This window comes from Pristiophorus japonicus, chromosome 6 (assembly GCF_044704955.1).
Source record: "Pristiophorus japonicus isolate sPriJap1 chromosome 6, sPriJap1.hap1, whole genome shotgun sequence".
Lineage (NCBI taxonomy): Eukaryota > Metazoa > Chordata > Chondrichthyes > Pristiophoridae > Pristiophorus > Pristiophorus japonicus.
In genome coordinates, this window is record NC_091982.1 from 106,067,646 (window position 1) to 106,083,441 (window position 15,796).

General features: G+C 38.2%; 1 protein-coding gene across 3 annotated transcripts in view; it reads left to right on the plus strand.

Annotated features, from left to right (window-relative positions):
• LOC139265751 (ribosomal protein S6 kinase alpha-6) overlaps positions 1-15,796 on the plus strand; it is a 170,419-nt gene that overhangs the window by 117,704 nt on the left and 36,919 nt on the right. For all 3 annotated transcript variants that reach the window (XM_070883105.1, XM_070883107.1, XM_070883108.1), the window contains 10 exons: positions 550-629; positions 960-1,066; positions 1,429-1,466; positions 3,179-3,321; positions 4,213-4,283; positions 6,853-6,941; positions 9,590-9,654; positions 10,117-10,219; positions 12,637-12,761; positions 12,937-13,044. In XM_070883105.1, the coding sequence (XP_070739206.1) occupies positions 550-629; positions 960-1,066; positions 1,429-1,466; positions 3,179-3,321; positions 4,213-4,283; positions 6,853-6,941; positions 9,590-9,654; positions 10,117-10,219; positions 12,637-12,761; positions 12,937-13,044 (929 nt within the window). The remainder of the gene's footprint in view (positions 1-549; positions 630-959; positions 1,067-1,428; positions 1,467-3,178; positions 3,322-4,212; positions 4,284-6,852; positions 6,942-9,589; positions 9,655-10,116; positions 10,220-12,636; positions 12,762-12,936; positions 13,045-15,796) is intronic.

Consider the following 15,796-nt stretch of genomic DNA (forward strand, 5'->3'; position numbering starts at 1 on the left):
AACCAACATCACTAATTATCTAGTCATTTATCTCATTGATGCTTGTAGGACCTTGCTGTGTACACATTGTCTGCTCCATTTCCCTATATTACAACTGTTAATGACTACTTCAAATGTACTTCACTAGCTGTAAAGCATTTTGAGACACTTTGAGGTTGTTTGTTCGTTCTTTTTGATCAGTTGAAATCATTGATTGGTACCACTCTACTAAAGATGGTATATGTCAGGATCAAACTGCACTCTTTTCGTTAATCAATTATATTTTTCTTTGTATAGAGATCTGTTCTCTTTGTGGTAATGAGCTCCTGTAATGAACCCACACTTTTGCTTTGTATGTTGCATGTATCGGAAGCTCCCAATTCACACATTTTCCAATCCTTTTGTGACGTAGAAATTTTTCGCAGTGCTAGAATCTTCTAGGTGCTCGTCGTGTTCATGTCATACAAATTTAAGCTTAGTTGTGAGTCTGTTGCTAGTATAATTATGGATATCAAAAATGTTGTACACTTGTATCAACCTTGTCACTCATTTCACCAATTTTTGCTTAAGCCTTTCAGACTGAAGGGAAACTTTATCTAATTTTGGATTTCCTCAGAGGAGGGGATGTATTTACACGCTTATCCAAAGAGGTAAGATGCCAGATATATTTTTCACTTAATCATTTTTTGCAATAGTTAAAAATTATACACTGTGATATTTCATGTTTTTTTGCCTCGTTTGTACTCCCATTTCTATAATTCTCCTTCAGTTGGTGGAGTGTGTTTAGCTGGTTGATCTTTTGTGCTTGACACGCCACTAATACATTGCATATCCATTCATTTGTAGGAAGCCTGTATTTAGTGAAAAAAAGACTCTGTAGAAACAATATTAATCTTGCATTAATAAATATACCTGCTGTCTGTGTCGTTTAATGTACTGACTTCATAGAAACTGATAAATCAATATAGTTCCTCATTTAGGTCATGTTTACTGAGGAAGATGTCAAGTTCTACCTCGCAGAATTGGCCCTTGCTTTGGATCACCTCCACAGCCTGGGAATAGTGTACAGGGATCTAAAGCCAGAAAAGTAAATCAGATATTTATTTTCTTCTGGATTTATATTGTATATTTTTCATTATGTACTTTGTGCATATTTAAACAGTAAACCTGTATGTTTAATTCTCTTAAATGCCATAATTACATTGCTGATAACTTCTTGAATTATGTATTCAGTAACATTTTCAGAGTTTATAAAGATAGTTTGAAATACCTTTTTTAAATTTTACACTGCAAATGTTATAAGTGAAGTAAAATTAATATAGATTAATATGCATTCTTTAAGAGCAATAGCTCATGAGTATTTACAAATAAAATTATGAATGTGCTGAATTTTTTAGCATTCATTCAAACTTGTGTACATGTATTGGAGAATGTGAATTTTAATTTCAGCATTTTACTTGATGAAGGAGGACATATCAAGTTAACAGGTAGGTACATTCACCACCCAGTGCATCAGCTATATCGATAATTGTTTTTATAAATGAGCAAGTTGAAAGCTGACTGGTTGTTTTATAGATCATTTTAAAGAAAAGCTGACTTGGAATTTGCTTAGTCTTATAATACGATGGAAAAGTATGCTATTCTGGGAATGTCTATTGCTGAGGTAATTTGAATCCAGAGTGCAGCACTTTTTGTAAAAAATGGAAGAAATATTAATTGTTTTGCAGTCAAAAGGCTAATTGACAAATACTGGATAAAGTCAGGACACCTGCCAATAAATTGGCAGTTTATAGCAAGTGGAATCTCTGCACTGAAGCTAAAGTTGAAACGTAAATCTGGAGCTAGGATCTCATTTAGTTCTTTGATGAACTGGATTGGGATTGTCAACAGGAGGGAGTCTCACTTTGCTTCACTCTGGATTTGGGTCCAGCCCTGGCTCCAAATTGACACTATAAGAAGTGTCAGTGTGAAGAGAACCAACTTCCCATTAATGCCACGGTTATCATGTAAATACATCCTTGGAAAAATAATCTGAAATCAAATTAAAATTTGTAGTACAAAATCACCTTTTTAAAAGAAAATGTTGAAGCCGCTTTGAGAAATTAATGTGGAATATCAGGTACAGAATAATTTTTAAAACTGTATTTTAAAAAAATTCTCCCTTGGTATATTCAGCTTTGTGTAACAAAATGATGGCCCAGTTCTTGGAGTTAAACTGCTCAGGTTATTTTAGATACTATCACAGCAGTTGCTTTAATTAAAAGTGAAATGAAAAAGATTTATTTGTGTACTCATATGCTAACCTAAACAAAATTCTGATTAAGCAAATACACATTGATGCTGAAAAATGGATTTATTGATAAAAATTAAAAGTAATAGTATGCAAGAAATAGCTTGCATCTTAACCAAGGGATTTTTCAGAAATGATTAGCCATTTACATTTTTTTGGTTCAGCTGGATGTCTGACACGTACAAAAACCATTAAATTTGAGATTGAAATTTAATTTAAAATTTTCTTCAGCGAAGTGAGAGCCTGGAACCTTGTCACGATTCCAAATGTTAGGAACAGTTTGCTTTACAACAAAACTAAATACAGGAATGTTCCTTTAAGACTTTGTATTTCCCACAAAAAAGGAGAATATTTGATTAAAATTATGCTAAATGTGGTTACTATATTTCATTATAGCTCTTTGAACAAATTCCTACATTTGCAAGCCTCTTTTTGTATCATTTAGGAGACTGATTCAGATAATCTCTCAGGAAATAACATTAAAGGATTTCTATTTTGCTGAAATGGGAATTACAGCCTTTACGCCGAGAAATGTGTTCTAGTTGCGAGTTCGAATAGTTTATTATGTTGCTGTAATCTGTATTTTGTGGGTGGGATATATTGGGGTTTAAACTCCAACTGGCTTATAATGGCCCATAATTATTTTATTTATTCATGTTCAACAAACATCACAAGATAAAATTTGAAACTTATTTTTTATTCCTAGAATTGTCATGTTCTATAGATTAATTTTAGTAGAGGACGAGAAAATATACAGCACTGTTTCTTATTCACCCTCCCAAGCTAGTCAACTGCAGACGCCCACACACGTGCATTTTAGTAATGAGTCACAACTTGTGTTTATCAGTTGTGATGCTTTAAAGAGATAGAAGTTGTTTATTTACATTTTTGACATTACTCTGTTTATAGATTTTGGGCTAAGTAAAGAATCAGTTGACCAAGAAAAGAAGGCATACTCATTTTGTGGTACTGTGGAGTACATGGCACCAGAAGTAGTAAACAGGCGAGGTCACACACAGAGTGCAGATTGGTGGTCATTTGGTGTGCTTATGGTATGTGTGAGATTTTGCCTGCTTAACTTTGTATTGTTTTGTTTGGTATTTTAATTATTGAAAGTGATTGAAATTTTCAGTTTGGTTCCATTTGTATGTTGCTCTTATCTGGGTTTCTTGGGATGCAGTGTACTGCAAAGGGAACGGAGAGTGAATTGTTCGGGAGTTAATGTTGAGTAGAGAGAGCGATGTTATATAAGCACGTCAAGGTTGCTCTCAGTCTGCAATACTGATGCCGATTTTCAGTTCCACCCGCGTTCCAGATGGCGGTGTGACGACATAAGGCTGTACTTTTAGGGAAATTTCAGTTGGTGGCTCAAACTCCTGAAAATTACATTTACAATGAGTGATGGATTTGCATTTCTCGTGTGAAACCCCTGGCTGGCTGGGGGTGTCCGTATCGGATCCTGAGATCTCTGAGGAGTCAGATCACTGACTCCACCTTTATACTCCAACTTTAGCATTGTAGCAAAGTGAAAACTGTTTCACAGCAGTGGTAAATTTGGAGTGCAAAATCACCCTTTATCTCTCAACAAAATGGTATGAATTATTTCCCCTTTTAATCAAGACAAAGCCATGAAGTTCTGTCGCGTGTTTGCAATAAACTGCAACTTATTTTTATACTCTGTTACTGGTTGGCTATATGTTTACATCCTATAAAATGTGTGTGTGTGTGTGTGTGTGTGTGTGTGTTATATAAATGTAAAATTTGAAACTTCCACTGCTTTTTAATATGTATGCAATGCTAATAGTCAACATTTGTTTATTTGAATGTTATGCTGTGGTTATCATTCTGTTACTGATTTAGGCAAAACAATTAGCTTTACATTATAAATACTGAGACCCAGTATTACTTTGGTGCTACTGCCATTGCTTTGCTTTTACTTTTAGTTTGAGATGCTTACTGGTACATTGCCATTCCAAGGTAAAGACCGGAATGAAACTATGAACATGATACTCAAGTAAGTTTGTTGACTGTACTTTTGTGAAATTCATGCTCTCATATTAGTTTGCAGGAAATTTTACACTGATTAACTTGATAAACATCCTGTGCCATCTCTTCTTGTGACCTTTTTGAGGTTACAAGAAAATATTATAGATATTGGACAAATTGATGATGTAAATGTTTATTTTAAGTATGAGCCTGTGATATGCATGCCAATTCATTCAGTCCTTCACAATGGGAAAAAATGAGGGAACATATCTTTACATTTCCGTTTCCACCCTTGTATGTTCTCTATTGTTGATTTCTGCCATTTGCTCCCAGCTTATTCAGCAAGAAAAAAAACTCCTGCCAGTTAGGACTATGAGAAATCTGTTTTTTTTTTCCTAAATAGTGTTAGTCGGGAGAGGGCACTGTTACAGGTTGGGCAGGGTCCAGTTAGTTTCTGGAATTAGGGTCAAATCTATCAAAGGTCGTTCAACAAGTGCAGGCAGGTTAAAATGCAAGTCCAGACAGCGGTTTGAATGAGCAGCCTTCGAGTTAGAGGTTGAGTGTTTGACCACAAGAGCCACTAAGCTCTTTTGATCAGTTTATTTGAATGTTCTGCCATGAGTTTACATGACTGCAGTTCTAAATGGATAATCTGTGCAAAACACATTACATTAGTTTTGAAACCAGTGAAATTCTACATTGTGACTTCACAGCTTGGTGCTTCATCCCCGCCTCTCTCCCAATGCCCTTGCGTCATATGCACATCAGTCTGTCAGAAGTAGACAGAGGTGCCTAATTTAAATGGAGAATCATGGATACCTGAGTGATTAGAATGCACAAAAATAATTGAGGATTACAGCACGTCATAAACAGACTTAAACTGCAGCAACTTACATATTTCACCTGATACCACAAAATGAGATTGCAATTTGAAAAGCAATCACTGCTATCTGCTGTTTATAATGTAAACTGGTTTAACTTTAAGTCATTTTTTGTGCTGGCAGCAGCTGTCCAATTAGATACCTGTGCATTTCCACATCGTTAATGCATGATGGTGTTGCACATAAGAATTAACTATTGGAATGTCATCACTGCAGAGTGAGAAATAATCCTGGTCAATTTTGTGTCCATTGCATTGTGCATTCTTAATGACTACTTAAGAATAATTTCCACTTGGTATGAAGATGTTTCACGTTAAAAAATGAATCACTATAGTAGCAATGTAGTTTGCAGCTCAAAGACTAAAACATGGGAAATGAGAGCTATGCCCTAAAACGTTGCGAAGAAATACTATCCTTTAACTGAGTGAATTAACAGGATTTTATCACTCAGTTATTTTCGGCAAAGTCACTTTGGACTGTGTTTCAAGGAGCTTGGACAGCCAAGTATTTATTGCAATTAGGATATCAGTTGTCACACTATGGTATGTTTAGGCTAAATTGGCTACCTTATCTTCTCTCAGGAAAAAAAACATCGTCAGCATCAAATTGAAATTGGAAATGGCATGTTTTATCATGGTGCCAAATTTAAGGCCATATTAAATTTCAATATCCATGTCATAGATAGTCGGCAATTTAAGTGTTGAAAAAGTAGTTTCCAAAATGAAACACACATTTACATTTTTATGTATTTCAGTGGTGTAAATGGCACAATTATATTAAGATTGGCTAAACTTGTTGGAATTATGCAAGTAAATTTATCAGGGCTACTAATTTACAGTGACTTGACAAAGTCAAATACTGTTTTTATTAAATGGGATTTTGGGATTTGTACCAATGTTTAGGGGGATTTTATTCTTTGTACACAATGTTTAAGATAATTAGCAAAAGAACCAAAGGGGAGATGATGCGATTCTTAAATTTTCTTTTATGCAGCAAGTTTTGATCTGGAATGCACTGCTGAAAGATTCAATAGTAACTTTCAAAAGGGAATTGGATACATACTCGAAAAATGAAAATGTTGCAAGGATATCGGGAAAGGGATGGGGAAATTGGCTTATTGGATAGCTCTTTCAAAGAGCCAACACAGTCATGATGGGCTGAATGGCCTCCTTCTGCGCTCCATGCTAATTAGGGCTATTGGTTTTTGGTGACTGAATAGATCAAATTCAGTTATTGCACGGGATTTGTACCCGCGGACTCCAGGATTCCATCCCCTTTTCTGTGAAATCTGCAAATTGGTGGCCTGGGAAGTAAGTGATAGAATGAGAAATTTGGCAAGTAACCACCAGAGACCTCATTTTGTCAGCATTCCTCTTCCCCCCCCCCCCCCCCCCAACCATCTCCCCTATCTTTAATTGCCATGGCAGTCTAAAAGATGTGATATACTTTGGTGTGACAGTACTTCAAAGGTTTATACTATTGATTCTGTGCATCTTAGATGAATAATGTTCACTTATGGGAGCACTGTTGAACATTTGAGCCGGTTGCTCTTTATGTAATGAGCCTATCATGCAGGGAATGAGAATTATCATGCACTTAAAAAAAAATTAAATGCTATATTTTCATTGAAGGCTGTAAAACAGTTGCTCTGTGTATTTGTATGCAATGTTGTATATCACTTAAATAAAATAATGAATCCATTTCCTTTTTCCCAAGAGCTAAATTAGGAATGCCTCAGTTTCTTAGTCCAGAAGCTCAAGGTCTTCTCAGAACGTTATTCAAGCGAAATCCTGGGAACAGACTAGGTACTGTTTCATTTTTTTATCATTATTGTCCATCTCTATATTAAAGTTTAGGCCTCTTGACACTTGAGAATAACAAAATTGCAATACCTTTATGCATGCCTATTTAAGCTGTTGTCAGTAATGTATGCTGGAATATATAAAGTATATATTTTTTAATTTCGAGAAATTTCATCTTTAAAATGATAGAACAGAAACATGTAAGGAGAAGGTTAGAAGGTTCCATTTTCTGGTGCCCACAGTGTCCCCAATGCAAATACGTTGCATATCTGGGCACCAAACTGCGTTCTTTACACTCTGGGCTGCCCAGCAGTTTAATTAGTAGAAATATAGGAGTGACTGCACCAGAAAAGACAATCACAGTCCATCAGGTCAACCCAAAATTTAGGAAGCACCGTTCTATTTCTCATACCCTCATTCACCCCCGCGCTCAATATCCAATCAATTCCTTTGTAAATTTACTGACCTAATCTACCCACTCCCTATTCAGCTTATTCCACACATGTATAAAACAATGAAATCTGAACTGTATGTTCACCTTATGCCATGCTCTTTGTAGATTTGTGTGTTACGGCCACATAAAAAGGGAGAAAGGGATAGACTGAGTAATTCCAGGCCAGTCAGCCTAACCTCTGGTACGAAAAGTATTGAAAATAAATCCTGACGGACAGGATAAATCTTCATTTGGAAAGACATGGATTAATCAAGGACAGTCAGCATGGATTTGTTAAGGGAAGATCATGTCTGATTGACTTGATTTAATTTTTCGAGGAGGTAACCAGGAGGGTCGATGAGGGTGGTGCGTATGATGTTGTGCATATGGATTTTAACAAAGCTTTTGATAACGTCCCACATGGCAGACTGATCACGAAAGTAAAAGCTCATGGGATCCAAAGTGGCAAGTTGGATCCAAAATTGGCTCAGAGGCAGGAAGCAAAGGGTAATGGTTGATGGGTGTTTTTGTGACTGGAAAACTGTATCCAGTGGGGTTCTGCAGGGCTCATTGCTGGGTCCCTTGCTTTTGTCAATAACTTGGACTTGAATGTTGGGGGTATGATTAAGAAGTTTGCAGATGACACTAAAATAGGCTGTGTGGTTGATAATGAAGAAGAAAGCTACGGACTGCAGGAAGATATCAATGTACTGGACAGGTTGGCAGAATTCAATCCGGATAAGTATGAGGTAATGCATTTGGGGAGGTCGAACAAGGCAAGGGAATACACATTAAATGGTACGACACTGAAAAGTGTAGAGGAACAAAGGGACCTTGGATTGCAAGTCCACAGATCCCTAAAAGTAACAGGCCAGGTAGAAAAGGTGGTTAAGAAGGCGTACGGAATACTGGCCTTTATTAGTTGAGGCATAGAATACAAGAGCAAGGGCTTTATGCTTGAACTGGCTAGGCCGCAGCATGGAGTACTGTGCGCAGTTCCGCTCACCATATTACAGGGAAGATGTGATTGCACTGGAAAGGGTGCAGAGGAGATTTACAATAACGTTGCTTGGACTGGAGAATTTTGGCTATGAGAAAAGATTGGAGATGCTGGATCTGTTTTCTTTGGAACAGAGAAGGCTGAGGGGAGACCTGATTGAGGTGTATAAAATTGAGAGGCCTGGATAGAGTGGATAGGAAGGACCTGTTTCCCTTGGTGGAGGGATCAACAACCAGGGGATAGATTTAAAGTAATTGGGGGAAGGTTTAGAGGAGGTATGAGGATAAATTTCTTCACCCAGAGGTGGTGGGGGTCTGGAACTCACTGCCTGAAAGGGTGGTAGAGGCAGAAACCCTCACCACATTTAAAAAATACTTGGATGTGCACATAAAGTGCCGTAACCTACAAAGCTACGGACCAAGAGCTGGAAAGTGGGATTAGGCTGGATAGCTCTTTGTTGGCCGGCGCGGACACGATGGGCCGAAATGGCCTCCTTCCGTGCTGTAAATTTCTATGATTCTATCTATGATTCTATGAGAACCAGAGCTTTGCTCTTTTTCTGTGGCCACCTTGAATTTGGTGAAATATTTAGCACAAGATAAAGGTAAACAATCAAATACCCTTTTGTTTAAAAAAAAGTCTTGACTTTAATTGCAAGTAAAAGCAGAAATTATTTGTGTACTTTCTGTTTTTAACTGCTATTGAAGCAACTAGCTCTTTTCCAAACTATGCTAAAGTGCATTGGGGAACACAGTGGAGAAAAGCTTATCTCCCAATTCTTTTGCTTTACATAACAAAAGCTGTCTTAGTATTTTCACTGTTAAGGAGGCCAGAATACAATTTCAGCCATTACTGAAGAAAACCTGTGATGTATTACTACTGGTGCAGTGAGTGAAAAATGTTGTTCACAGTTGAATTTCTTCTAAAATGCTGATTTACACTGGAAATACCAATGCTGAAATGTATAATAATTAATTTCCTATGTTCCTGCACATTGTGGAGGTGGCTTGTGTAAAGCAATATCTGTCCACTGTGGTGCACTGCTTCTGCAGCATTCAGTAGAATAGTCCAGTGATGCAGCAGCATTCATTCATGATTTTCAAATTCTCCAGTGCAATGTACTGGCAAGAATAGTTGATTGTGCCGGGCTGGAGATTGGCCTCTGCCCTCATACAGCCACAACTACAAATAAACATCCCATGATCTTAATTCTTGTAGGAGCTGGCCCTGATGGAGTTGAAGAGATCAAAAGGCATCCATTCTTTGCTACCATTGACTGGAATGTAGGTGTTTCCCATTCCAACAAGCAAGATCAAGGTCACAAAGCTGTTAAATGTAATGTTTTTTACTCCTGAAAAACCCAACGTTAAAATCAAAATTGTCATGGCTTTTAATTCATTGCTTGCTCAAAATACTTCTTCCTCTGCTGTTGATAAAATATTTGTGTTTTATATTATACATTTTCTGGCCTTTTGGAATACATTTTGTTCTGGAATTATATTTAGTATAGATTTTGTAACTCTTACGGCAATCAACACTTGTGAATTCGTCTGTAAGGTCTTGGCACCATTTGCACCTGTAAATTGTGAGAGTGTGTTGCAATTTTATAAATCCAGAATGGTTTTTTTGGCTAAAGACTGAAAAATAATTCAAAGTAACATACTTGGGTATTTATAGTTGTACACACTGTAATTCAAAATGAAATGACTGAGACAGGTAAAAACTAAACATTCTCTCTTTCTCAGAAACTGGTCAGAAAGGAAATTCAACCTCCATTTAAACCTGCTTCTGGTAAGCCAGAAGACACTTTCTGCTTTGATCCAGAATTTACAGCTAAAACACCAAAAGGTACAGATGATTACTCTGTCAGTATGAATTGTGTGAAAACATAACTCTCCACCTTCCCAAAAATGGAAGATTTTATTCATCATTTTGATTTATGCTTCATGTCGAGGATAAATATTGAAGGAAGTTCCGTCTGTCACAGTAACTATATATTAAAAGTTAAATAGAATTTAACTTTCTGCATGCTATTTACAACATTAATTAAACTTAATTGATTGTTAAGTCAAAAAGTATACCTTGATATTTAGGAAGATCTCCCTTATAGTTTATAAAATGCCTTCTTTTCACTTTTCCCACATTATTAATATTATGGTGTTAGTGAAACATACATGCTCACCTAGTTTTTAAAATAAACCCTTGAAATTTGTACCTCGTGAAGGAAAGCATTCCTGATTAGTTGACCGGATTGGTGCCTCCTGTACCTGCTACTTGGTGAATTGTGCCAAGTCATTACCAAGTCATCAAGGAATATTCGCAGAAAGCTAACTGAAGAGGAACGATATCTTCAAATTCAAAGCCAGTGGAACCGCAATGTCAGATGTGCATCAGGCCAGCAAATTCTTCAACTCAACTCATCCTTTACATGCTTGCACTCAAATTCCAAAATCTTACGGGAGAATGAGCTGCATTATTTATCAATCTAGTCAGAAAAAAACCCTCTGAAAAAGTAATCCTGTTCTCCATTTGGTTTGAAGTCTCTACTTCGCTCTGATTAATTTGTACCAAATAGGAACTGGACAAAGCAAAGATTGCACACTAATCGATCCTGGATTAACTTGTCTTTAATTCCCCAGGTTTCCTCTGGAATCATATTGTTGATTTATTTTGTTTAAAATTTCTTTTTAAATGTTATCCTATGCTGAGCATTTCATAATGATGCCAGTTTTGAGACATAGTTTTCAAAGACAAATGTTTTACTGATGGTTTATTTAGGAAAGAATGCAGTTGGGGATTTTACCTCACGTACGCTGAAATCCAATCCCTCGGAAGCAGAGTTTAAAAATGAATTCTGTCTGCATTCATGTCATCTCGGATATATATTTTCATATGTGAATGTGAAAGGAAGTGCTTCAGGCGCCATAAAAAATGGACATGTTGTCAGTACAGGGTTCATTTTTGGCGGATTACAAACCTAAGGACTTGAAAATTACACTGAGATGGTGGTCAAGCCCTTTCTGCATTTGTATTAAATTCTTTAACCTGCCATTTAAAACAAATTGGCTAATGCCTCTGTTAAAGGGACTGACTATTTGTATTGTATTTTTTTTGTCGAGTCCCCACCCCCGATGCTTCCCTCCCGAACCGGAAGTGCAGGAACCAGAGGTCGGGCCCTGCAATCAGTCCGACCACGTTCCCCAAGCGACCACCGACCGGGCCTTCTGATCCTCCACGAGAGGGTGGGGGAGGGTGGGGGGAAAGGTGAGGAGAGTAAGATCCTGTTGGGGCGGGGGGCGGGGGGATTGGGGAAGAGAGAGGGAGAGCTCGGGGGGAGTGGGGGCGGTGATGAGTGAGAGACGGGGTGGGGGATTGGAGAGGAGAGAGGTTCTTCCAATCCACTTCATACCCAATAAACCTGTTAACAATCTGCACACAGTGCCCCATCTATGGAGGGGGAGGGGGGGGGTCATGCACTTGCGCTGGGGTATGGGACTTCGGCTGGGGGAGGCAGCACTTGCGCTGGGGGGAGAGATGCACTTGTGTTGGGGTAAGGAACTTCGGCTGGCACTTGGCTTCTGGGGAGATCTATCCTGTGCGGCTTCTGGAAGTCAAAAGTGGATCGAATTATAATTTGCGAAGTCAGTGAGTACTTGGGCTGGGCGGTTCCAGTTACACATTCCAGAGAAACTTCAGGGTGTGGCTTATCCTCCAAGGGGACCAATCAGAGACGAGCGGTGGCCATTTTTACAGTACAAAACAGCTGACAAAGGAATTTAATCTGAATGTATAAAAGGACTTTGTATGCAAATCTTCCCACATCGTAATTTCAAGGCAGACTCTTCAAATTGGGATTAGAGATGGTGATCCATTGGTCACTATAGATCCCTGTCAGGACAGTTATATGACGATAGCTCCTGACAGCATTATGGCAGTTCTTCACAAATAACAGTCTTTTGTTTTAGAATTTTTGACTCCCATAATGCTTGAAATCTCAGCTGAAACGATATCCAGTCTTGAAGAGAAAAGTTCAATGAGATTGTGTCCTGCACCTATTTTCTATGTTTCTATGGGGTATGGAGAGAAAGCAGGAAAGGGGTACTGAGGGAATGATCAGCCATGATCTTATTGAATGGTGGTGCAGGCTCGAAGGGCCGAATGGCCTACTCCTGCACCTATTTTCTATGTGTCACATATCTAGAATTACAATATTCATGACACTTTATTATGGGAAGAAATGGTTGATGATTGTTTTCCTTGTTTAGATTCACCTGGCATTCCACCAAGTGCTAATGCACATCAGCTGTTCAGAGGATTTAGTTTTGTGGCTACCAATGCAGTGGAAGAAGGCCAAAGCACCCCACTCACAGTGGTACACCCTATTGTACAGGTATGATGCATAGATAATCAAATATCAAGTGATTGTGATGTTGAACTAGAGTACATACTAATATTGGGCAAGATTCTGTGTTTTAAAAATAAATCTGTTATTTTTGATATGAAGGAATGCTAGAGTGAAAATCAGATCTACAGATTTGATTTATTTTTGTCTTTGGTCAAAACAGTTGCAGTTCAGTGACGGATACGAGCTAAAAGAAGATATCGGTGTTGGCTCCTACTCAATTTGCAAGCGCTGCATACATAGAGCTAACAATATGGAGTTTGCTGTCAAGGTAATTGAGGAATAACCGGTCATCTAATCTTAATAAGCACTCAAAATTTACTGGTACATGTATCGCGTAGGCTTTTTTAAAAAACTTTTTTTTGTTCCTCATGTTTTGGAGAAAGGAACATGTTTCAGCATCAAACTTGCCAAGTTAACTGATTCACTACATTTGTATCACATGACCAACTTTTTGAGTAATAATTTCCCATTATAATTGTTAACAAGCACACATTTTCGACTCGGAAGTTATTGGAGGTAAAGGAACAATGTAACCCATTGTTCCACTGAATTCCAAAAAACCTATATTAGCGAAACACAAATTAAAAGCTACAGTTTGAATTTTTTACTTGCATTAATTCACTGTCGACTGTGAAGTTAAAAAGCTGAATGTTGTCACACTTTGTGTCATTTGCTGTTACAAATCGTAACACTTTATATTTTACTCTATCCCAAATTATTGCAAAAGAATTTAATTTATTGTAATTAGATGATTTTCAGTTGTTTACTGTCAACATTTCTGCTGCCGAGCATTCTAAACTGTGTGCCAACATGATATGTAATTGGTAATATTCGGTGCTGTAGTTGCAATTGTAGATCGGGTATATTGTGCATAATGTATGCGATTTATTTTCTGAGTGATGGGGATGATTTCTGGAGATATGACCCACATTCCCCAGAATGTCTAGATTTTTGATACTTGGTACATTTTTGGAGCAGTTTTATATATGTAATAACTTTCCAATGTGTATACCGTGCAAATGGCAGAAACATACCCATTAAGTTCGACTAAAAACTAGAGCTCCGAATCATGTATTTTGTGATAAGCTATTCACAAGATAGACAATTTTTGACTGATTAAAAATGTGGAATACATTGGAAAGAGGCTTAAGCATAGTATCTTATGGTATAGGGGATGTATATGAATGTGGATTTGACACTGTGTAATTATAAAGGGGGTCAGTCACGAATGAGGATTGAACTTGGTATCCTAGAAATCCCAGCTCCCCTCTGCGGTGAAGAGGCGGAGCTTAGAATTCAGATGGAATTGTGATGGGAGATTTGAATTTGGGGCGGAACCTGGATACACTGGAATTCTGATCACAGATATGTCAATCCAGGTTGAGCCAAACATTGTGCATATGGCAATTGCAAATGCTTTTCGAGTTAGGTACTGTATATTTTCTTTCAGCTCCTAGAATTTTTCAGGTTTTGTGCTATATTGTCTAGTGATATTGTCTAGCGATATCCTCACACAGCTGGGTTTGGTTCCTTGAGTTTGGCAGCCAACCCATACTCGCATCCTACTATTGCAGCGTTGATTAGTTACTCACTTTATTGCTGTTTATGGGATATTATTGTGTGCAGATTGGCTGCCGCGTTTGCCGATGTAATAGTTATGGAATGTTAAGGTAATTCATTGCATGGGAAACCCTTTGATATTTGAGAGGTGTCAAATCTTTCTATCCGTTAAATGGGGGAAAACTGCACTTCCTACTGGATATCAAGCACCAGAAGTGCACCAGTATGATGCTCTGATACATAAGAACATAAGAAACAGGAGCAGGAGTAGGCCATACTACCCCTAGAGCCTGCTCCAGCATTTAATACGATCATGGCTGATCGATCGGGTCCACTTCCCTGCCCGCTCCCCATAACCCCTTATTGGTTATCGGTTAAGAAACTGTCTACCTGTCTTAAATTTATTCAATGACTCAGCTTCCACAGCTCTGAGGCAGCGAATTCCACAGATTTACAACCCTCAGAGAAGAAATTCCTCCTCATCTCAGTTTTAAATGGGCAGCCCCTTATTCTAAGACTATGACTCCTAGTTCTAGTCTCCCCTATCAGTGGAAACATCCTCTCTGCATCCACCTTGTCAGCCCTTTCATAATCTTATACGTTTCGATAAGATCACCTCTCACTCTTCTGAATTCCAGTGAGTACATGCCCAACCTACTCAACCTTTCCTCATAAGTCAACCCCCTCATCTCCAGAATCAACCTAGTGAACCTTCTCTGAACTGTCTCCAAAGCAAGTATATCCTTTCGTAAATATGGAAGCCAAAGCTTTACGCAGTATTCTAGGTGTGACCTCACCAATACCCTGTATAACCGTAGCAAGACTTCCCTGCTTTTATACTCCATCCCCTTTGCAATAAAGGCCAAGATTTCATTGGCCTTCCTGATCATTTGCTGTACCCAGATCCCGCTGTACTGTGGCACTTTGCAATTTTTCTCCGTTTAAATATATACTTGCTCTTTGATTTTTTTTTTCTGCCAAAGTGCCTAACCTCACACTTTCCAACATTATACTCCATCTGCCAAATTTTTGCCCACTCACTTAGCCTGTCCTTGTCCTTTTGCAGATTTTTTGTGTCCTCCTCACACATCTTTGTATCATCAGCAAACTTGGCCACGTTACACTCGGTCCCTTCATCCAAGTCATTAATATAGATTGTAAATAGTTGGGGTCCCAGCACTGATCCCTGCGGCACCCCACTAGTTACTGATTGCCAACCCGAGAATGAACCATTTATCCTGACTCTCTGTTTTCTGTTAATTAGCCGATCCTCTATGCATGCTAATATATTACCCCCAACCCCGTGAACTTTTATCTTTTGCAGTAACCTTTTATGTGGCACCTAGTCAGATGCTTTCTGGAAGTCCAAATACACCACATCCACTAGTTCCCCTTTATCCACCCTGTTCGTTACATCCTCAAAGAGCTCCAGCAAATTTGTCCAACATGACTTCCCCTTT